This window comes from Prionailurus bengalensis, chromosome C2, assembly GCF_016509475.1.
Source record: "Prionailurus bengalensis isolate Pbe53 chromosome C2, Fcat_Pben_1.1_paternal_pri, whole genome shotgun sequence".
Lineage (NCBI taxonomy): Eukaryota > Metazoa > Chordata > Mammalia > Carnivora > Felidae > Prionailurus > Prionailurus bengalensis.
The window spans coordinates 112,630,682-112,655,253 of record NC_057350.1 but is presented as its reverse complement, the minus strand read 5'-3'; the positions used below and the strand labels follow the sequence as shown (position 1 = coordinate 112,655,253).

The 24,572-nt window shown below is 37.6% G+C and overlaps 1 protein-coding gene across 27 annotated transcripts in view; it reads left to right on the top strand.

Annotated features, from left to right (window-relative positions):
• Positions 1-24,572, top strand: part of MBNL1 (muscleblind like splicing regulator 1) — a 205,081-nt gene that overhangs the window by 167,715 nt on the left and 12,794 nt on the right. For 16 of the 27 annotated variants that reach the window (XR_006299459.1, XR_006299458.1, XM_043595087.1 and 13 more), the window contains 4 exons: positions 4,730-4,930; positions 17,238-17,495; positions 18,686-18,739; positions 19,640-19,793. Coding sequence is in view for 24 of the 27 variants with exons in the window: in XM_043595087.1 (XP_043451022.1) it covers positions 4,730-4,930; positions 17,238-17,495; positions 18,686-18,739; positions 19,640-19,793 (667 nt within the window). In the remaining 3 variants the exon portion in view is untranslated. The remainder of the gene's footprint in view (positions 1-4,729; positions 4,931-17,237; positions 17,496-18,685; positions 18,740-19,639; positions 19,794-24,572) is intronic. The other 11 variants (XR_006299460.1, XM_043595109.1, XM_043595102.1 and 8 more) reach the window with 1 other exon arrangement.

The following is a 24,572-nucleotide window of genomic DNA, read 5'->3' as shown; positions in this document are numbered from 1 at the left end:
CTGGATGCAGAATGAAGGCAGCACATTGCATAAGGCAGCAGTCTGAGTGCCTGCAGGGTAGAAGAGACGGTTAAGTAAACACATGTGGTGATCATTGCCAAATTCGAGTGCCGAGGAGTTCTGTGGTAACAGAGGGTAGGAGAAAGCTCGTCAGAGTTGGAGATGTGGGTGGATCAGGGGAAGCTTCAAGAGAAAGAGTCGTGATTCTTGAAGCATGATTAGGAATTAAACAAGTGGACTGGGCAGGAGCAACCTTCAATGTGGAGGGAAAAACCATGTTAAGAAGGAAGCCGTAAGAAAACCTGTCTCCCTAGAGACCTTACGCAGAATCAGAAATCTGAATCTATTTCTGTGTTTAAATGGTAGAAGACCACATAATGTATGGAATTGAAATTACCCAGGAGATTTGAAAAGTACTGCAGAGAATGTGATGAGTGGGGAGTGCCAGGGCATTCGGGGGTTGAAGCTCTCCAGAGGATTCTAATGGCCAGCCAGCACTGAGAACCTCAGGTTTCAGAATCACCTGAAATCAGACACACCTGTGTCCAAATCCTAAGTCTTACATACACTCATTTATGATTATGGACACATAATCTGTGTGAGCGCTTTTCCTTGTCTGCAGAATGGGAGGGAGTAATGAAACCACCCCCCCCCCCCCGACAAGACTATAATTTAATTCATCCACATATTCATTCATTCACTCATTCAGTGTATATTTATTGAGTACTTACTATGTTCTAGGCAGCTAGCTAGATTCTGGGGATTTGGCAGTGAACTCTACAGATATCTGTGCCACCCGCCCCCCTCCCCCAACTCCAAACAGAAACAATGGAGGGTTTGTTTTTTTTTTTCCTTTGCCCTATGGCGTTTATATTTTACTCTTATGAGAATTAAATATAATAACATAGGTAACACACTTAGCACAATGCCTGGCACACAATAAATAGAGGGAAGTCTAGTAATAATCATGTTTGCTCACATTTAACTAGGGTCATAATGTGAAATTGAATAACATTTTAATTTATAATAAAGCCTGATTACTTTAATGGAATCAAAATGTCTCATTTAAAACAAACAAGTGATTAGCCCATAAATGCACTGACGTTATAAGATTGCAGTTTGTTTTTTCTCTGCTGAGGGTGTTCACTGGCAAAAGGCAATCATAAGTCAACCTTCCTTATGCCTTCCAGGAACAAAGATACCTGTAAATCATTATTACAAGAATGTAGTCAGTATCAGATACACCAATTACATAGTTATATGTTATCCTGTGGAGACTTAAGAGAAAATAGGGTGCACTTGATAATACCATAGCATTAATATCCATCCCTGCGACTCTGCTGAACTGTCTGCAGGATGGCTTTGGGAATGGAGAATTGGCAGTGAAGCAGTTCCCCAGCTTGACTAATCTGATTAGGGCACTGATAAGGCCAAGCAGTGACCTACCTCCAGCAAGGTGCTCTTTGAAAAAGGAATGTAACAAATGTGTAAAACCTCAAAATAACGGAAGGAATGTTGCACTTTTTGGGAGCAGCCTTTGGAATCAAGTTTCACAGTATAGAGCTATTATTATCATCGATCGGCTACCTGTTTAGCAAATAGCTCTACTTATCTGGAGAGAGAACAGAGAGAGTGCTTGCTGAATAGTTGATGTTTCAGAATTTTAAGAAGAATTTTATGAATATTTATTTTTGATACAGAGACAGAGCATGAGCAGGGGGAGGGGCAGAAAGAGAGGGAGACACAGAATCCGAAGGAGGGGCAGAGAGAAAGGGAGACACAGAATCCAAAGCAGGCTCCACGCTCTGAGCTGTCAGCACAGAGCCCAACGCAGGGCTCGAACCCATGAGCCGTGAGATCATGACCTGAGCCGAAGTTGGTTGCTTAACCAACTGAGCCACCCAGGCGCCCCTGTTTCAGATTTTTAAAGCTGCTAGATTTCGCATGGGGACAGTGCCCTAAAATTCTTCAGATTTGAATTTGCTCTGCTGAATTCAGTCAGAAAATCCATTCACATGACAACTCAATAGAAACAATCCAGCAGGAAAATTGTTGCCAGTTAATAAGATCAATATTTTTAGTTAGAAGTATTCTTTTATCTGTAATATGTAACTGTTGCATTATATGCATTGTGGATTATAAATTTATGCAGTGAGATTTAACAGAGCTGAATTTTATTCGTCCCTGGTCTTATTCTCTTCAAGTAAGAATGCTTTTCTTAAAAATAAATGATTTTTCTTGCCTCCAAATAGCTTTGTAAATTTGACCTCTGCTTCTAAATAATTCTGGTAGATTGTGTACAGGGACATAAACATCTCAGTAACTTTCCAAAGTATGCATTCATTAAGAAGGTTCTACCTGAAAAATACACGTTAATTCATAGCAATAGAATACAAAGAGGAATGATACAGACTGTTGTCCGTATTTTAAACAGGTCTTCTGGTCTTCTGTGCTTGGTTGCTTATAATTCTTAAATACCTAATAAGAAATTAAAGTGTTGGTCTCATTGAAATTACAATCAGTGTATATGTAACAGTGTATGTTTAACCTGGATATTTCTGAGTAGAAGTCCAAGTTCAACACATACTCACTGTACAGGTCAACCCTTGTCCTGGCACTGCCTTAGCAGCCAGTAGACAGTGGAGCAGTATAAAATCAGCTGCTATTCAAGTAACTTTTGATGGAGAGAGATTGCTCTGGGCCCCAGTTTCTGACAGATTATTGATTGTTTATATCTGGAATGCTCAGGTGGTTTCCTGTTGTCAGTGCTTTGGGCAGGGATGGGGCTGAGGACCAGAGGTATTACTTTAGGCCACTTCATTAGGCAGGAGCCAGCAACCTGGCAGGGCAGCTAACCATAGCATTCAAACCAACACGTTTGGAAGCATAATTACAACTTGAAAATATGAGTGGAATGTATGGTATATTGTTTCTTCTTCCTAGTGAATCAGATTATGTATGAAATATTCTGTTTTCCATGGTCTTAATAAGAACGTGTACAGTAGCTGCAAAAATTCTGTCCTAAAACAATTTGTGAAGTCGAGAAAAAAGTGCATCCCGTAGGCAGGGATTTTCAACCTAAACACTACTGACATTGGGGCTGGATCCTTCTGTGTTGTGAGGGCTGTGCTGTGTGTTGCAGGCCACTTAGCAGCATCTCTCGCCTCCACGCATGAGACGCAACAGCGCCCCCAAGCTGTGACAATCAAAAATGTCTCCAGACATTGCCAAATGTGTCCTACAAGGCAAAATCACTTACGTAATTGAGAACCACTGCCCTAAGAAAAAGAGAATTCTTGAATTCCATTTTACCCTTCTAAATATGGGGCAAGTCAGGGCCAGCCTAAATAAGGGTGTGTGTGTGTGTGTGTGTGTGTGTGTGTGTATTTTAAACATTTCTTTTGAGCTATGGGAATTACCCTTACATCTTAATTATATAAGACTTTATTCCAAAACTCTCTTGAATACTATGTAAACTCAGGGTTAATATAACTTCTTATTTCTATAGGAGGGAAGAATTAGCTACATTCTAGTGTCCCCTTCATTCTAAATAATTTGTCCACGATTCTGTTCCTTATACCACAGGGTAAAGAAAATTAATTGTTAAAAAAAAGTCCCTTAAAAAACAGGATCCATTTTGTCCGTGAGTTTTTGTATTTTGGAGACAAACGTTATTATTACACAAAGTATCAAACTTCAAGAATTGAAAATCTATTGAGTTAGGAAGCTAAAAGATACCACCCACGGGCAGAAAATTGTTGAGCTAGATTATGCTTTAAAAACTAGAAAAGCAAAACACTAAAGTAGATTTCAAGTAAATTATTTAATTCTACTTAAGAACAGATATATTTTCTGATATGCAGATCTTCATATCACATCCTCCTATATCCATTAAAGCATTTCTGGCAGAAATTCTATCTTGTCACAAAATACCATGTGTATTTTTTTTAAACCGTGTAGCATTTCTTTAGAAGTTTTCTGTTTCAGACTTTCAGACATTCAGAATGGCTTCTCCCTAGTAAGGTAAATTCTTCGTTAAATGTTTCACAGGAGTATGATAAACTGTTGGAATATTTACAGTTTCTTTGGAAGAGCCTGCAACAAGTGAATATGCCAAATAGTTTACCTCGTGTGTTCAAGAGAAATGGTGTCATCATCATCTTTCACATGTCCCAGGAGATTTATTTCCAGTTTATATTGACTGTGAAACTCTGTTATCCGCTGGGAGTTCTGCTTTATTTATTCCAGATAATAGGACACTTGCAACCCATTAACAGTTGTAAACAGATCTCTCAAGTTCATCTGACGTAGCAATTATGAAATGTATTTCTTAGACAAGTTTCTAGGATTATATCAGGATAAAAATGGAAATTAGGTGACCCCAGGAAGTTTCTGTATTGAATAATTGATTATTCAAAAAGAAATTACAGGCATTATGGACACCAAGTTTCAAAATCCCAGCAGAAAATTTAATGGGTAAATTACCTATTGTATTCTAGAAAAGCATTGATTTGAGGAATGCTTATTCAAGAAACATTCTTATCCTGAGTGAGAGTAAATAAACATAGAATTAAATGAAAAGAGGGAGGGCGGAAAGGAAGGATGGATTATGGATGGATGGATGGATGGATGGATGGATGGATGGATGAGGGATAGATTATATAATGTAGAATATCAAATTTGAGCCAAGACCTGTATATTAAATTTTGCTTTTTATTTTATTTTTCAGCCAATGTTTTCAGTTGCACCAAGCTTAGCCACCAATGCATCAGCAGCCTTTAATCCCTACCTGGGACCTGTTTCCCCAAGCCTGGTTCCAGCAGAGATCTTGCCGACCGCACCAATGTTGGTCACAGGGAATCCTGGGGTCCCCGTGCCTGCAGCTGCTGCGGCTGCTGCACAGAAATTAATGCGGACAGACAGACTGGAGGTAGGAATGCTTCACTGGTTCCTTTATGTACTCCGTTCTGATTTTCAAAGTGTGCTGCTTGTTTACTTCTTCCACGGCCGTAAAGGTTAAACAATATTTGAAGCAGAGATCTTGGTTTGGTGTTTGGAGCATTTTGCGAGAATTTAGGTATGCCATATTTGACCAGTGAAATGATTACGAGAGCCACAGCATCTGTATGTATAATAGCGGATAGGAACTTGGACTCTGGGGTTAGACCACACGTTACTTCATTGGGCCTCAGTTTCCTCATCCTTAACATGGAGATAATAATGGCCCTTACCTCCAGGAGTGTCTGACACACGGCAAATGCCTGCTAAATGTTGGTTGTTGTTGTTGCTAGTTAGAACCACCAAGGGGCGCCTGGCTGGCTCAGTCTGTTAAGCATCAGACTTTGGCTCAGGTCATGATCTCATGGTTCCTAGGTTGGAGCCCCACGTCAGGCTCTGTGCTGATGGCTCAGAGCCTGAAGCCTGCTTTAGATTCTGTGTCTCCCTCTTTCTGCCTCTCCCCTGCTCGTGCTTGGTCTCTCTCTGTGTCTCAAAAATAAATAAATGTTAAAAAAAAAAATCTTCAAAGAAAAAAAAGAACAACCAATTCTGTTCATCCCCTGACACTTTGTTCTCATAACGATTTGCTCAGCTACTATCTATAAAGCATTTTAGAATTTATTATTGGGAATTTCCTCATAGGACTCACAGTATTTTGGTTGGAATAATAGCAAGGCAGCTTTGTTTGTGAAATGTGCTCTTATAAAAATGGTTTAAATTGGAAAGCATATGATGCTCCAAGTCTCAGAGTCGAGGATGATCAGATCTATATGCTTTGCTGTTGCTGCATGAAAAAGAAATTAAAGAAGTAAATCTTACATTGAAGTGGTTGTTTCAGAATTGGAGCATGGCTATAAATTAATGGATTTGGTAAACTTCAGATGAAGAAAACAAAATGGCAACATTATTGTACATTGAAGCTCTAAAACCCGGCATTCATGTCCAGCTAAGGAACAAAGTGACTTTTTCCTTTTCCTCTGGTTAGGATGAGGCAGTAGGTAGTTGGGGCCGAGAAGTTTTGGTGTTACTAGTTACTAAGAAAGAGGCAAAATAAGGCTGTTGTGTGACCCTAATTGACCCTAAATCAGTTTAGCAGGAATTTATTTAATAAGCACCAGTTTCTCGTTGGTAGGGCTTTACTGCATTCATTGCAAAAGATCTCAGGTTTCAAGGTAGTGGGAACCGCCACCACCTTTTTTGATGGTGGTAACAGTAGTTGGTATTTACTGGGGATTTACTCTACCAAACACAGCATCAACCCATCACATGCATTGCATCGTTAACCTTCAAAACAATCTGCTGAGGAAGATACTGTTAACTCCATCTTATAGGGCAAGAGATTTAGGGGAAAGCTGTGGCAAAACTTCCTCAAGGTCATGGAAAGGATGCTCCAGTTGGGTGTGAGCTCAGAGCTCCATTTTTAAACACGGTTTAAATCTCTCATTCCCATACAAGTGATAGTACAGAGAGGAAGCAAGACATTGTGGCGCCCATATGTTCTTTAGAGTGCACTGTTTGTTTGCATGTTTACCTTTCATGAAAATTTTGGGAAAAGCTACTGATGAAGCCAGTCCCGTAAGGACAACTCCGAAAGGACGTGGAGACCTAGTTGTGTGCCCTCTGTGGACCAAGGACGGCTGTTTGCTAGAGATACACTTTCACTTGTGGGTGGTTGGTCGTTGTGCAGTTGCACTTGCTCATTATTTAACTAATGCTGTTTTCAGATAACTTAGGAGGCACTTTAGGAATTTTAAATATTTTAAAAAAAATCACTCGATGCTTAACGTGTGAGTCACCTTCCCCCTCCCCTGATCTTTCTCAAGCAAACCCTCGGTTCATAATGCATAATTGTTGATTGATGGGAACCAAATAGGCAGTCTGGGATGACCTTTAATGAATTAGTTATTGATAGGAGATGATATTTAAGAAGCTTCAAAATCTCTCTTTAAATCTCCTTAAAGGCTGAGCTGTGTGGTCCGAACTCTTATAAACTCATCCGACCATAGTTTTAGGTAGTCTGTAATTGGTTATATTTTGATTAGTATTTAATTTAAAATAAGTACTTTTGGGGCCCCTGGGTGGCTCAATCAGTTAAGCATCTGACTTCAGGTCAGGTCATGATCTCACAGTTCATGGGTTCAAGCCCCATCGTCGGGCTCTGCTCTGACAGCTCGGAGCCTGGAGCCTGCTTCGGATTCTGTGTCTCCCTCTCTCTCTGCCCTTCCCCCACTTGTGCTTGCTCGCTCTGTCTCAAAAATAAATAAACACTTTTAAACAATAAAATAAGTACTTTTATTATTAGTTCTGGAGTTTTCTTGTGAGGAGCTACTTTGTGTATTTTGTCTGTCTTCTGCTACAGTGACAGCAGTTGGCTGCTGTGACATGACTGTCATTTCCTTTTAACCTGAATTCCTCTTATCTCAGTGCTTGATAGTGGTAGGGCAGCATCCTGTCTTATTCTGGTTAACAGGAGCTGCTGCCCTGTCACAGTTACAGTCTGTTAGCATATTGCACTGTGAAGCTAAGGGGCATGTCGTTCTGCTTGGCGCTGTGATTTTAGACACTCCTGTCTTCGGGTTATTTCCTCTCATGCTAACTGCACAGCATATCGCAATCCAAAAGACATGGCAGTAAGTGCACACACTTATTTACCAGTTCACCACATGTGTAGTTATTTCGGTTTAAATCTATATGCTCTTGTTTTTGCCTCTTGGAACTCTGAAGTGCGTGTTTGAATTTTGAGTTCCTTTTAAGGTGAAAAAAGTTTAAATCAGTTTAAATATTGGCCAACTGTTCTTGCCACTTCTTTCTCTCTTTCTGCTCCAAATTGTTAGACCATAAGGAAATTAAAAATACCATAGATTATCAGCCTTCTGGTTCTTCTGTTTGGGAGAACTGACACATATTTACAGCACTCACTGTGATACTACAAAAAATGTTAAGTCGAACAACAGGAATCCAAGAATTAGTGTTAGCAGTTTTGCTAATTAGATGAGTAAGCTCGGGTCAAGTTTCTGATCTTTTCTGAACTTCATATTCCACACATATAAAATTAGGGGATTGTACCAGATAATCTGTAAGATCACCTCCAGTTAGAATATTCTAGAAGACATTTAGGTTGTCTTTTTGTTTTTAATGCCAGCCACAAGTTATTGAAAATTTTATTTAAATATAACATTCAAATAAGCATATTTAATAAATACATTAAATTAGTTTAAATATACAAATGTATATAACATGTTTTATTAAATATATAGATGCAAAACACACATCAACTTTATATCAATATCCATATTATCCATTCTTTGTTGGATACCTTTTAAGAGACTTTGTAGCGGTATACTTTCTATACTGTAAAATTCGGTATTCATGGTTTTCTCTAAAGAGGAGCAAATCTCTTAAATATTGGTCACTGAAATGAGGCTTTTAAAATTACATTTTTAACTTTGGGATACCTTTTTGTAATTTGCAAGCAGCAGTTTATTTTCAATGCTTGTTTTAAGATATTGTTGGGACGCCTGAGTGGCTCAGTTGGTTAAGCATCCAACTTTGGCTCAGGTCATGACCTCACTGTTCGTGGGTTCAGGTCCCACGTTGGACTCTGTGCTGACAGCTCAGAGCCCGGAGCTTGCTTTGGATTCTGTCTCCCTCTCTCTCTGCCCATCTTCCACATGCTCTCTTTCTCTCTCAAAAATAAATAAAAATTAAAAAAAAAAAGAAATTGTTAAAATTTATAAGTTCTAGACAGGACTGAGGTTTTCAGTCATATCCTTACTTTATTATGAAGAGTTGGTAATTAAGAAATTATTGTTTGATTTACTTTCATGATAACACAGTAATTTTTATGGTGCAAAAAGGATCCATGAATGCATTCATTCCCTCGTTTATTCAACAATATCCAAAGAACTACTGAACATCTTTCAAGTAAAAAATACTTGTGAGGAATACCTTTGAAACCTTTCAACAGCTATCAATAGCAAGAAAAGATCCACATCAGAATAGTGCCATACTCACAAATGATACCCAATAACTTGTTAAATGAATAAATGAGCCAGTCAACCAGTTAATTAATTAATCACAAAAAGATACATGCCCTTAATCAGAGTTTAGTGTAATCCAACAGAGAAGATAACACAGGATAAATTTTTAACATTTGTTAACATTCTCCTCGGGAACATGTTTACATTTTGAGCATTCCAGCTACAAAACATGGCATCTTGTTCTTGCCCTTAGTCCTAGAGCCGTGGTTTCCAAGTTTTAATGGGATTAGAGTCACATGGGGATGATCGCTAAAAATGCAGGGCCTCATCCCCATAGACTGATTCCTCCGTAGGTCTTCCTTAACTGGGGGAGTCTTTTTCACAAATCTGCCAGGTGATCTTAAACACAAATAGTCTGTAAAATACTTACTCAACAGGATGCCAGCACCTGTTATTTAAGGCTTAACTTTTCATCATTTACCTTATGTACAGTTATTTGTGACTCAGAATTAAAAACCTTCCTCCTCCAAAACACTTAACATTCTACATTTTGTTAGGTTGCTAAGAACGCAGTGCACATAATGAAATAGTTCAAGTAAACTGATAATGATTAAGGTTGTTTATACCACCTACTAGTATTAATCAAACAAAAAACTAATCCACTGACCTTACATTTCAGAGGCTGACAAAGCTATTAGATTGCTATTTGGTTATGGCATCAGTTCTATATCAACAGACTATATTCCAGGAAAGATGGGCACACCCCTTGGCTTCTGATATTTTTCAGCTGGAATTTGTTTGTTCTAGAATAGATTATTCTTGGGGTGCCTGGGTGGCTCATTCGCTTGGGTGTCCAACTTTAGCTGATCTTGCAGTCTGTGAGTTTGAGCCCCGCGTCAGGCTCTGTTGCTGACAGCTTGGAGCCTGGAACCTGCTTCAGGTTCTGTGTCTCCCTCTCTGTCTGCCCCTTGCCCCCCCATTCATGCTCGCTCGCTCACGTGCGCGCTTTCTCTCTCTCTCTCTCTCTCTCTCTCTCAAAAATAAACATTACAAAAAGTATTTTCAAATAGATTATTCTTGTGCTGAAAGTTTTATTCTACTGACAGAATCATGACGTGAGTATCTAATTCAGGCCACTGGATGCTGAAAGCTTCTACTACTTATTGACACAGAAGAGTCCAGTGACTTTTTTCATACAGGCATAAGACAATATGGTACTTATTGGCTACATATAAAAAAAGAGCATTGGGGCGCCTGGGTGGCGCAGTCGGTTAAGCGTCCGACTTCAGCCAGGTCACCATCTCGCGGTCCGTGAGTTCGAGCCCCGCGTCAGGCTCTGGACTGATGGCTCGGAGCCTGGAGCCTGTTTCCGATTCTGTGTCTCCCTCTCTCTCTGCCCCTCCCCCGTTCATGCTCTGTCTCTCTCTGTCCCAAAAATAAATAAACGTTGAAAAAAAAATTTTTTTTAAATAAAAAAAGAGCATTTAGAGCTAAATGAAGGTCAAGTATTAGTGGAAGTGATGCCTTGATTGAGATTTTTATAGGTGTTTAATGGATTTGGCATGATCCATTGCATACAGAAGACATTCGATTCAAAATAAGATTAGAAAAGCAGATACTTTTTTAATAAGAGAAGCTTATTGGTAGGGTTCTTTTAATTTTGTATTTTTGTGGAGGGTGTTTGGCTTCTGCTTGTATGACTTTTTAACTTCTCTAGAAAATTACTAAGAAATATTGAGAGTTTTGTGCACACAGGTCTAAGGAGTTTTTTGGGTTTTTTTTTTTTGTTTGTTTTTTTAAATCTGTACTAAGGCTGTAGAATGGCTCCTTACAATGTAGTCATATCCCCATTTAAAACATCTAGTCTGTCAGTTACTCTCTGTGACTAGTTTGAGTTTTGTTTGGGAGATGAAGAAGTTGTAAGTTGTTTAAAATACTGTAACTCCTAAGCTTAACCACTCACTTTTGCTGTTCTTCTACTAATTGCTTCCTCCAAATTAAATCTAGCATTTCTCTGGTTCCATTTATTTAGCAAAAGTGGTAAAAGTAACTGTTGACTTGAGCATTTTGACCTATTGATGACCTTGTTTCAGAGTTGTATTTTCCTGTCCTGTTGGTTTACATGTTTCTCATAGGAATGAATAAATGAAAACCTGAAAATGGAAGGATTTTTTTACTTGGTCAGTTTGATTTTTTTTTTAATTACGTGGGATAAAGTGATAAATTCTGAGCTGTATATCTGTAGAAATATGCTTGTGTTCTCTGCCCTAATGGTATAACGAGGGATTCTGCCTTTTAGATTTCAAAGACATCTCCCATTTGATCTTAACAGAAATCCTCTGAGGTAGCTGACGTGGGTGTCTTTTTTTTTTTTTCATTTTTTTTAGAAGGAGGAAAATGAAGTTCAGATGGGCCAAATTTGTACAATTATTAGATAACATTGAAAGTAGGTATCACATCATCAGATTTCTTTCTTGGGAATTTAATTATACAATCTACTGAGATCATTGTCCATAATCACCAGAATTTTAAAATGTGAAGATTATAATCCTTTTTGAGGTAAAAATATGGATAATTTTTTGGCATTAGATTATATACTCATGACCATTAATGCTGTGGTACTTTGATGAAATCATTGTTTATCCAGTATTCCTTTTTTAAATTTTTTTTAACGTTTTGTATTTATTTTTGAGACAGGAAGAGACAGAGCATGAACAGGGGAGGGTCAGAGAGAGGGAGACACAGAATCTGAAACAGGTTCCAGTCTCTGAGCTGTCAGCACAGAGCCCGATGCGGGGCTTGAACTCACGGACCGTGAGATCATGACCTGAGCCGAAGTTGGCCGCTTAACCAACTGAGCCACCCAGGCACCCCTCCTCTTTTAAAGTTTCATATAGCTCAGCTTTGTAAAAAATAAAGTCTGTGATGCTTATTGTTGAACAATAGGTACATATATATGGAAGCTCCTTAAATATTAATATATATTTATATACAGTGTTGTATGTTATATGATATATGTATAAGCTCCTTCATATTTGTCATTATGTTTTAAATTGACTTCCCAAAATATTAAAATAGTCCCTGTTCCCTGTTGTAATAAGCTCTCTGTTCCTGCTTTTGAAAGTTGTTTTCAAAAAATGACTGCCTTAAATATGGCGAGCACAAAACATACTACTTCAAACAGATCTTTCTTTAACGAACATGCAAATGACTGTCCCACCTTGAATAAGTTCAGACGTTGGCATTAATGTCTTTAGAAGCTCAATGCCTTAACTTGCAGAACATTGCTGAATTTAATAATAGTTATAAAACCTGTTATTATTCTGACCATTTTGAAATAGGTTTGTCACAATCATAAAAAAACCTAGAGGTCAAATAACAGAACTATTTATTTTAACCAGATTTGTATTGTGTGTTTTCAGCTAATCTATACATTATCTTTCTTGGTATTCATGATTCCATAGCTGGTAAATATAGGAACTAAGTAGAACCCACAATTTCTGATTCTAAACTCTATTTTCTTTTCATTATACCACTGCTGTTTAATTAACAAAACAAAACAAAACAAAAAAAGTTAACATAGAATTAAGTCACATTCCTTTGGGAATTTTTCTAAGTACTTTTGATTTTTTTGATTTTCTAAGTACTTTTAATTTTCCATAATTATGGAATAGATGGTTCTGGAAATGGATTTTAATATTTATAAGTGTTCAGTGAGGGGTACGTGGGTGGCTCAGTTGATTAAGTGTCCGACTTCAGCTCAGGTCATGATCTCGCGGTCCATGAGTTTGAACCCTGCGTCGGGCTCTGTGTTGACAGCTGAGATCCTGGAACCTGCTTCAGATTCTGTGTCTCCATCTCTCTCTCTGGCCTCCTCCACTTACACTCTCTCTGTCTGTGTGTTTCAAAAATGAATAAATATTTAAAAAATAATTAAAAAAATAAAAGTGTTCAGTGAATATCTTCATTAAAATGATGGCTTTTAATGTAAACACAACCTCTTACCTATTTCGTATGAAAATTTATAAAACTTATCTGATTTATAAGACAAATCCTGCCTTAATGTTTGTAGAGTAAAAGATTCAACATTTTTTTGATTGAAACACATTATGTGTGTAGCTAAATAGATGGAATTATTTTAATCTGTTTGAAAACCATTTACCAAACTATAAAAAGTGCTTATATTTGTTGACTCGCTAATGCCATTTCTGCAGATGTAACTTTAGAAAATGATTTTTAAATGTCTATGTTCATAAATATATCCCTTGCAATATTATCTGTAATATGAGAATATTGGAAATAATCTAGATGATCTCTGCTAGAGTTACCTATATTCTGCACATCTGTTTGATGGAATTCAATGCAGCCATCAAAAATGATCACTCTCGACACTATATTTTAGTAAAATTAAAAAAATGCTTACATGCACTGTTGAACAAAAACAGGTCACCAAGCAGTAGCTATACCATAATTATAACTATTTGAAAAATGTGTGCATGCAGAAAACTGGATTGGAAAAGCAAAAAGAAACACAATGTTGTTAAGGATTTTCAAACTTAATTTTACCTGTTGTGTTTTAAATTCTCCATATGGTAAATCCTACAATTTCTTATCCTGATTTGAATTCCGAGATTAAGTTTATTGAAGCTTGTCCACCAGTTATAATTTGCTAATATGAAACCACACCTAAGATGTTTCTTTTGAAGATCAGTATAGTCTCAAGTTTTCTTGAGTTCCTCAGAGAGACCAGGCCAAACTCAAATTCAGCAGTCCAGGGATGGATCCTGTTTTATTGGTGATGATTATTAGAGAAAAAGGTGTTTTCAAAGCGTTGGGAAGTTTGTTCTGTTCAGGTAGGTACCAATGATATAGACATACATCCAGCATTTGGCAAACCCCTCTGGCCCCTCTGGTATACAGCTCTTAGCAGTACAAGTTTTCACAGGAGATTTTCCATCGTTTTTCTTTATTTTTTCAAGGGCAAGAATAATGGGAGAACAGCTATCTCAGTATATTTCTTCTGTTCCATTTCTCATGTCAGGAGCACTTTAAGTGAGAAAAAAATAAAAACAAGTAAAAAAATGCATATCGTACAAAAGCAGTTGACTACATTCTTTGAAACTTTGAAAAGGCTAGTTTTAGGACAAATTCTAAGTGGAACACTAACTATCAATTCTTCTTAGATAGACTTAAAGTTCTCCTGAATTGCATCTTGCAAGATACAAAGAGTAGAAAATGATAAGAAACCACTCCTTAACCTGTAGGAACCACACACACACGTATAAAGCAGATGGACAGGAATGAGAAGGTGTATTAGAAAGACCATTTGTAGAAGCACCTGGGTGGCTCAGTCGGTTAGACCTTCAACTTCAGCTCAGGTCATAATCTCTGAGTTCATAAGTTTGAGCCCTGCATCGGGCTCTGCGTTGACAGCTTGGAGCCTGGAGCCTGGAGCCTGCTTCGGATTCTGTGTCTCGTTCTTTCTCTGCCCCTCCCCACCTTGTGCTCTGTCTTTCTCTCTCTCTCTCCTAAATAAATAAAAACATTAAATGAAGACCATTTGTATGCAATCTGAATGTAAGTTTATATCACTGAAAATAAAAATAATGTTGAGACAGAAAGAGAAATAAAAAGTCAAAATCAGCCCAGCACCCAGGTTGTTATTTTGGGAGAATGACGCTCAAATTTCTGGCACAGGCACGCCTAAGCCTACTTGTTTTTGGAAAATAACAAATCTTAGATTTTAATAGTTCTGAAAAAGCTCACCTTTGGATCTTTCTTGTCGGTGTGGTGCAGAGTAAGATAAATTGAAAGACAGGGTGTTAGTTCACCTGCTGCCAGGTTCTTTGTGAGTATGTTCGAGAAAGCAGGAATTACCGGAGAACTCACCCCAGAAGTGTGCAGTCACATACAGTTTTCTACTGCATGAGACTACACTGACGTAGATTTGCTTATGTGGAAAAAACAGCCTTTTTGTTCATGCGATAGTCTAAATGTAGCATCAATTTCATATACATACGTGAAAAGTTTTTATTCTCATTTAAGTGTGTCTCTATTCCTGTCTATTTTGATGAGCCTAATTCAATAAGTGTTGGTTAGGGACTGGGGATTTGTGGTGTAGAAAGCTTTGCCACTGACACTGGTGCCCAGCCAGTGTGGAGGGCAATAGTTCTGGATAACGGCTTAATCACTTTCAAATTATCAACTCCTGGTTATCCTTGTTTTCTTATGTTCAAGAAGACAAATGCAATGAGAAAAAAAAAAAGAAGAAGAAGAAGAAAAAGGCTCTTCTGTAACCTCCTAAGTCATTTTTGTAGTCTTAATATATCTCAGAGTGTCCGGCCTATAGCATTTATTCAGTAATTTTTTTTAATTGAAGAAAGTGAATGAGATGATGAATAAAGTTGGCTCATTGCTGTGTATGTGGAATACAAAGCTTCAGCTAGCTTGAGGTTTAAAAATAGTGCAAGATGTCATTTATAATGCTGTTTTAAGATGTGGCATGATACAAATTATAGTGGTATTTTTTTAAAAAAGCTCTTTGCTCAGTAATGGGATATGAATATAATAGAGAAAAGTACCTAGAATTAAATGGGATGATTTTATGTACACATATCCAAGAAAACCTGTGCCTTTTGAATCATAACAGGGTTCCCATTTCACTTCCTTGCTGTACTGCAAAATAAAATGCTCGGGATCTGTGTATTTTCTGTTTGTGAGAAGACAACATGAAAAATAAAAACTGTGTGAAACAAGAAGCAGGAACATGAAAATACTAAAAAGGACATTCTGTGTTTTAGATGGCCCTCTTGTGGTAAAAAGGTCACACTATCCCAGATGAAGACAGTGCTGGCAGACTCCTGCTTGGAGCAGCCCTCATGACAAACTTTAATAATAAGAGTCAAAATGGAGCAAACACATGAGAAATAATCCATTTGCACCCTTTCCCCAGGGACTCCATCCAAAATTAATAGGTATAAAGCAAATAAACAAGAATTTTTTTCCATCTGCTTTATATAGCTACCAAGGATCTCTAAGGGTAAAAAAAAAAAAAAAAAAAAAAATTGTCTCTTGGAAACATTTGACTACAAAGCTATCAGATTTTACTTTTTATACTTGTAAATAATTTCAGATTCTCACAGCAATTGCAAAAGCGGAACCGTGAGTTCCTGCCTATCCTTCTTACCCAAGTATTAACAACTTGCATGGCCATGTTCTCGCTTACAAAACAAATTAGTACCGATATTCTGCTCTTAACCAATTTAGAGACCGCCGTCAAATTTCACCAGTTGTCCTACAAACCTCCTCTCTCTGACCCCGGGATCGTTCAGTCTCTGACAGTTTATCATCGTTATTTGCCTTTCATGACCTTGACACTTCGGAAGAGGACTGATCAGTTCTTTTGTAAAACATTCTTCCATTTCAGTTTGTCCAATATTTCCTCATGATTTTTGTCTTAAGATGAAATTGATTATCAAATTGGCTTCCGTACAACACCCAGTGCTCATCCCAGCAGTGCTCAATGCCCATCATCCACCCCCCTCTCCCACCAACCCCCCATCAACCCTCAGTTCTCAGTTTTTAAGAGTCTCTTATGGTTTGGCTCCCTCCCTCTCTAACTTTTTTTTTTCCTTCCCCTCCCCCATGATCTTCTGTTAAGTTTCTCAGGATCCACATAAGAGTGAAAACATATATGATTAAATGCCGGTTATGCATTCTTGGCCACGATACAATGAAAGTGATGTGGTGACCTTTTTTTCCAGTGTGTCCTACCCATCAGTAGATACACAATGCCATTATGTCTTCTTACTAGTGATCTTCATGTTGATCACTTGCTTAAAGTGGTGGCTTCATTTTGGGATGAGCACTGTGTGTTGTATGGAAACCAATTTGACAATAAATTTCATATATTAAAAAAAAAAGAACTATAAAAAAAAGTGGTGGCTTCACTGTAAAGTTACTCTTTTTCCCTCGGTAATTAATAAATACATCAACATAGTATAAATTAGATGCTTTACCATAATTAGTATTAAATTAGTATTAGTATTTTCTTTCTCACAGAAATTTTACTGAAATGGGGCTATAACTTGTGCACCGAAGGAAGAACTCTTCAAGTTATTTTGTGTTTTGTTTTTTTTTTTGCAAATGGTCTTTTCCCCTTTCGCGTGTAGCCCTCTACCACCTTTAAGTTAAACTCTCCAGAAAGATCGCATTTGCCCACGTTGTTGACCAAGTCCCATGCACTTAATGACCTCCTAGGTATGTCGAGAGTACCAGCGTGGCAACTGCAACAGAGGAGAAAATGATTGCCGGTTTGCTCATCCCGCTGACAGCACAATGATTGACACCAATGACAACACAGTGACCGTGTGTATGGATTACATCAAAGGGAGATGCTCACGGGAAAAGTGCAAATACTTTCATCCTCCTGCACATCTGCAAGCCAAGATCAAGGCTGCCCAATACCAGGTCAACCAGGCTGCAGCCGCTCAGGCAGCAGCCACCGCAGCTGCCATGGTGAGTAGAGACATCAGCTCTCTCTTTGTTAGCAGTCAGTACAGCAAACTGAATGACTAGATCTGACTACAAGCTATTCATTTATTAACCTTAAATTTTTTTATTTTTATTTTTATTTTTTTGCTGAAGATATGTTTGTTCAGGTATCCCAGACAATACATAATGAAGTTACCATTCACAGAAGTGAGGGTAACTCCTCAAATGGTTCAGATTGCTCCTACCCTTGGCCTAACTCTTAATACTCTGTCTTATTCTGGATATAGGGTTTCTAAAATTTCTGCTTTGTAAAGAACACCTGTCTCCTCTCCAATTTAACGATACTGCCATTTTCAGTCCTCTTATTTTTCTGTGTGCCATCTAATCAGCCATTGTTCTCCTTCGGTGTGTTCTTTTGCACATCAAGGCTCTTCTCTACATATATCTTGCTTTTAACAATAACATAATCTGGAACTGTTTAGGAGAGTTGCTGAAACAAAATTGTTTTTAAGATTAGCTACCAGATTTTGAACAGTGTGCTATCTAGATCATCTTAAATAATATTGTGGCATAAATATAATTGTAACGCTAGAGAAGCTTGACTATGCCATTACATACAAAGGAGAAAGACAGCAGTACTCAAGGAAGAAATTGGATCATTTAGAACAGAAACACCTATATTCTGAAGGTAAATTTTAATGTGACCTAATAGCTGATTTTAATGAGTCCATTCTTTGTTCTTTGCTTAGCTGTTTTAATGTTGTCCTTTTTTTTTTACATAAATATATAAAAGACTTAATCATGAAAATAGACATAAAAAACACTGTGTGGTTTTCACAGCACAGTGAAATAATCACGAGAGAGGTCTTTTCTGTGTTTGTTTATGGATACTTGAGCAAAAATACAGAAGGCAGACTCTCTCCTCCTCTCTACCTTTCACTCTTTTTTTTTTTCTGTTAGAGTATCTTGTTTGTAATTAACTACAAAGAGGAGTTATCCTCCCAATAACAACTCAGTAGTGCCTTTATTGTGCATGCTTAGTCTTGTTATTCGTTGTATATGGCATTCCGATGATTTGTTTTTTTATTTGTTTTTTCTCACCTACCCAAAAATGCACTGCTGCCCCCATGATGCACCTCTGCTTGCTGTTTATGTTAATGCGCTTGAACCCCACTGGCCCATTGCCATCATGTGCTCGCTGCCTGCTAATTAAGACTCAGTCGGCTGTCAAATCACTGAAGCGACCCCTCGAGGCAACCTTTGACCTGGTACTATGACCTTTCACCTTTTAGCTTGGCATGTAGCTTTATTGTAGATACAAGTTTTTTTTTTTATCAATTTAAAAATATATATTCCTTTTTCTGTTATAAAATTGTAAAGTACAATGAAAAACTGAGTGTGGTTTCCTGACAAAATTAGTGGAAAGACTCTACTGTGAGTACCTGGACAGATATCATACAATGAAAGATTCCGAAAGCCCAGCAGCCCACATTCAGTTTAACTACATTGTAGAATGTTCTAGTGAAATACTTTAAGGACATTAAAAATGTATTTTTGACTGTATATTTATGTACCTGTTTGGTTAGCATGGCTTTAGTGATAGAATTATTTATTTATTTTTTTTAATATTTATAGTTCAGTGTTTAAGAAAAAAAAAACTTGCATGCTCTGGGACATTTGCATGTGTAGGTAGGTCTGGTGGGGAGGAGATGAGTGGGATGAGTTTTTATTTTACCTGTTCTGGTCACTCTGTACGATTAACTATTAACATTGCTTATACTTGTCAGTCCTCATGGAGCTCGCAGTGCAGCTTTTCTTCTTGCCCCAAATCAGTGGCTTCTCACAGAAAGCCTGAAGCATTATGGGACTTAAAACACTTTAACACATTATAACATGTGCTCTCGTCCTAGTGGGTTGTTTTTTTGTTTTGTTTTGTTTTGTTTTGGACAAAAATAATGCTTCCTTTAAAGCTTTTATCTTGCTTTTTTTTTTTTTTTTTGATCCCCTTTCATTTTTGTTGATTGGAATCCCACCCCACCCCCTGGGTAGTTCAGTGCTCTGCTGCTTGCTTGCTCATGCTTCCTAACAATTTTAGCCTTCAACTGATTTTTCTTTTTTCTTTTTCTCTTTTTACTGGTATTTGTTTTTTATACTCATTCACTAAACAGGGAATTCCTCAAGCTGTACTTCCCCCATTACCAAAGAGGCCTGCTCTTGAAAAAACCAACGGTGCCACCGCAGTCTTTAACACTGGTATTTTCCAATACCAACAGGCTCTAGCCAACATGCAGTTGCAACAACATACGGCATTTCTCCCACCAGGTAAGGGGTCTGAGCTTACTCATGAACGAATCTGGGGAGCCGCAGATAGATACGCTGGTAGAGCAGATAAGCCAGGCCCCCAGTTTGCCGTTAGCCATAGATAGTTGGAAGGTAAGGTGGTCAGCAGTAGCGGATGAACTGAGGTATCTCATGTGGTTCTCCTTAAAAACTAAGAATCTTAGTGTAATGAGAAATGGATCAAAGATCATTGTGGTATTTTATAGATTTATTTTGGTATGTGTAATTTGGAATTGAAATATAGTTCTCTTTTTTTTCTCTTTCCTCAACACTGTTTTATGTCTGTCAAGCTATTTTATGACACTCTTCTGCTGTAAGACCCCTTTGCCTTCATGATTCCAGAGTAAATTTGAATTCTATGAAATGACACTTCCAGTTTTGATTTTTATTTTTCAGCCTTTTTGTTTTTGAGGTGGAGAATAAAAAAACAAACAAACAAACAAAAAAAACAAAAACAAAAGCTGACTCTGTGTTCCAGAGCACTTAAAAAGTGTGCCAATCAGTACATTGCTTAAAATCATTATTTTCTCATGAGCTAATAGAAGTACAAGTTTACATCTACTATTGAGTTATACATTTGTCGTTTCAGTGGATTTCAACTTAGTCACATAAACATACTGTAGAACTATCTGCACGGGTATAAAATTTAGAAACATTAATCAGTCATTTAATTACCTGAAAATTTATTATTTTTATGCACCCTTCATTGACTTCAGGAAATCCATGTTAAACTTCGTATAGTCTGGAATTCAACTAACCAGACTCCCTTTTACCTCTTAACCTTTCTAAGACAATTACCATGGGTTCAGAGATTTTCCCCTTTTACCTCTTAACCTTTCTAAGATAATTACCATGGGTTCAGAGATTTATTTAATAAAATAATTTTATCACTAATTAAATTAATTAATGATGAGGTATGTATGTCAGAGGTCCAGCACCATTAGTATATTATGCTATATTGACAGTACTTAAATGCGTTAGGTTCGTAATGCCAGGAGAGAATGTGAGAATTTATTTTTGAATAGCGAACAAAAGAAGAAGTTATATTCACATTAGTTTTTACTGCCAAGCACAACTTCTATACAGTGCATCTCTGAAAGCTGGCCATCCGTATGTAGAATATGTAACAAGATTCGGTGAGTTGGAGTATGTGGAATATTACATGACTTACAATGGATACGCCTTAGGCACCATGGATAAAGTAATTGTACTTACAAAATAGTATCTGTGCATTTGCACTTTGTCCATTTTAGAATACAAATTACATCATTTTGATCTGTAGCATATTTATTGCATTCTAAGGGGCAAATCACATTTCTCTTACACTTTACAAGGTTGAAACTTTGTTCTCAACACATACAGGTTTTCAGAGACTTCCAGAATGTAATCTTTTTGCTTTTATATAAATTGCCATGCCCCTAGATTTATGCCATCTTCAGCAAATATATCAAGTTTTCTATAGTCAGATCACTAAACAAAGTTTTAAGAGATTGTGGGTAACTACCATAGTCTCTTTGAAGAAACCAAAGATTATTTTTGTCAGCTTATTTCATTTAGTAAAACATTGTCATTAGAAGTGAATTTCATTATTTAAAATCTAAAAATAAAAACATCTAACTCTGTCCATATATTATTTAGGGAAACCTAACAGTTCAGTCTTATTAAATGGGATTTACGTTAGTTTCTCCAACAATATTCAGATGACTAAGGACGTTTCTAAATAAACATAACCATTAATTGCATGATATTTCTGACAGTAATCTCTCCCTAGAAAGGCTTTTAGTCTGTGGATAAGACAGAGCAAAAGATGCTAGGTAAGGATCAAGTGTGGGAAAAACAAACACATTTGCAATTTAAAATCATACTTCTCTCTTCTAGAAACGAAGTATTCTTAATGTAAATAAAATGTGTCACAGTATATTGAAATGTGCTAAAAATGTTAAGAAATATTTGCGTTTTTATGATGAATTTTGCATCGGAAATAGTCTATATTCTATTCTTGATATTTCTAATCAATATGATACAAAATTATTACAATAATATAAAATTACATTTATCTGTAAGCCACTTTTAAAGGGCTTAACCTTTATGAGTCACATAATCAGAAGTAGATAATACCTTCATCATTCTTTTAAAATATTGTCATTTGTCATATGTGCCTGTGTCCAAAAATTTGGCTCTATGACATTAAAAGGTTAAAATGGATAGCCCATCTTTACTTCTGCCAAACCACTTTGTCAGACAGCCAGAAAAGAAAGCAATCTGATGCAAAGAATGTAAACTAAAATGCCTTAGGGGCCAGGAAGGATATATAAACAAATGGAGCAAGAAATAAATTAGGAGCTGTGAGGTCTGGAAGGCACTGGGGAGCACAGGCCCAATCTAAAGAGGATGGTGAGTGTTTTGACTTAGGCTTCTATTGCCTCAGAGAAATACCTGCCTGGCATGTTGTACCTGTTGTAAACTGCACATCCTTTGTGGCTCCATTTACATTATAGTGTAGTTGTGTCTCTGCTTCCCGTGGTTAGTTGTGCAGACCTGCACAATCTAATGTAATGGCCCTCATGTCCAGTATTGCAGGTCTTTTTGATTTTTTCCCAGATATTTACCTTATTTGGATGTTGCATATGAAATTTCTCTATTTTTTTAAAAAAATTTTACAACTAATTCAGTTTTTTAAATGCCCTTTGAGAACTACAGGAAATCCGTCCTACCACACATCTGTGTAATCTCATATATAATACCTGGGAAAAAGGAAGTTCATTTTTCAAAGACTGTGTTATTGTGCAGATGACTTATTTGATTAGAGCCTCCCATCTGCCCACAATATAATGATTTGGAAGGTATATTCTGAAAGCTCTTTTGGAACTCAAAAGAAAATAGAAGTTATTTATTTTTTGCAACTTAGAGTTTTAGAGCGCTGTAGTCTCTTGCTTCAGTAATAACTTAAGGGGTATGTGGGTCTGTTACATTGAAGTTACAGTGAAGCATAGTTAAGTCATTTGAGGAGGTAACTATGTATATAGACTGGGTTGCTGGCAAAAGATCAAGGTTCATTGGGAGCCAGGTAACTAGCTAAAAACAATTATTATATATATAACTTCTAATAACAAAATTAGGCTTATGTGGCATCCACCTGTCTATCTGTGCATCTATCCAATCATTTATCCATCTGTCCTTCCAACCACCTATCTCTTCTTCCCTCTTATCCTCCTTCCTTCTTTTCCTTCCTCTGTCCTTCCCAGTTTTCTCTCCATCCATCTACCTATCCACCCATTCATTGATCCATCCATCCACCTGTCTCCCCATCCATCCATCTATCCACCCATCCACCCATGTCCATCCATTCATTGAATCAACACACATCTATTGTATGCCACATGGTATGCCAGTATTCATATTGGAGATTGCAAATTTATGACCCAAGGGTTAAATCTAGAATCCAGAAGTGTCTAAGAATGTTTAAATAAAATCAGAATGTAAATCCTTTACAAGGTGTGCATTCTGTCCAATCCAAGCCCCACAACTCCCTAATGGTTTCAGGCCCAGTTGTTTCACACATTGTGTTCAAAACAGCTGCCTTTATTCAATATTTGCTCTGTGCCATACTGCACTGGATACTTTATATACATTATCTCATATTTTCTCACAACGACCCCAAAAGGTTGGCATTAATAGTCCCATTTTACTAATGAGTAACTTGGGGCCTAGTCAGGTCCAATGATTTGCTCCAAGTTGCATGGCTCGTATGTAAGGTTTAGACAGAACTTGAAATCAGGTCAGGTGGGTTTGACTCAGTCTCTCAAAATCTGTGAACTCTTTGTATCAAATCCTTAAAAATGATTTGGCCCAAAAAATGAACTAGGCCTTACTGATACCCTGACTCCATGATTGGTGCTTTTATACCCTCCATCTCGTTTAAAAATAAATACAATCACTGGAGTAAATTCATATCCAAGCTTCTTCTTTAAATTTTAGAGATACACTACTTTTTAAAAAATCTTCGCCCTTTAAAACTCAATTAATTATTCGTACAGTTTATGTGTAATCTAGGGTCTACTTACATTGTAGGTATGGAGTTCGCCCTTGACATTGGAGTAAGAAGTACCATTTTTATTTACATCGCTTTATTTTCTTGAATTCAAATGAAGTCCAACTCTAAACTCTAATCTCACTGGGAGATTAGGCTCCCCCCCCCCCCCCCAAGGTGAGGGCCTGTGCCATCCAGTAGGGTAGATAAGATGCCCATTCTCCATTCTTCAGTCAGCGCTGGTCACTGCTGGTATGATCGTGGCCCATGCTTACAAGGTCTCAGCAAGCTACACACTCCAGGGTTCCTGTGACTGCCTCGGGTCCAGGCATGCTTGCCTGAGCTCCTTAGCCTCATAAGCAGCATACACTCCCTTGGCAGCCTGTGCCCATGGAGCTATGGTGGAAGAATAGACTACATACCCAACTACTCACGGACCCTGCAGACTCCCTGCCTCTTTCCTCTCCCTTCTCCCTCACCATTTTTGCCTGCTTTCTACCCTCAGAAGCATACCTCTCTTCCCTCTTCCTAGCATATTGCCCTCAGTGTGGGCTGATGGTTTTTTTAAAAACCTAAAAATAAGTTTGCTTTAAGCAACTTTGGCTTTGGCTTGTGTTGCAACTTACCAGACATAAAGAAACAGAAGGCCAGGAAATTTTCCTGGAGGGGGAGGAGTGAGAAGGGAGGTGGCAAGGGGATGGGGGTGTTTTTACCGAAAAAAACAAAAACAA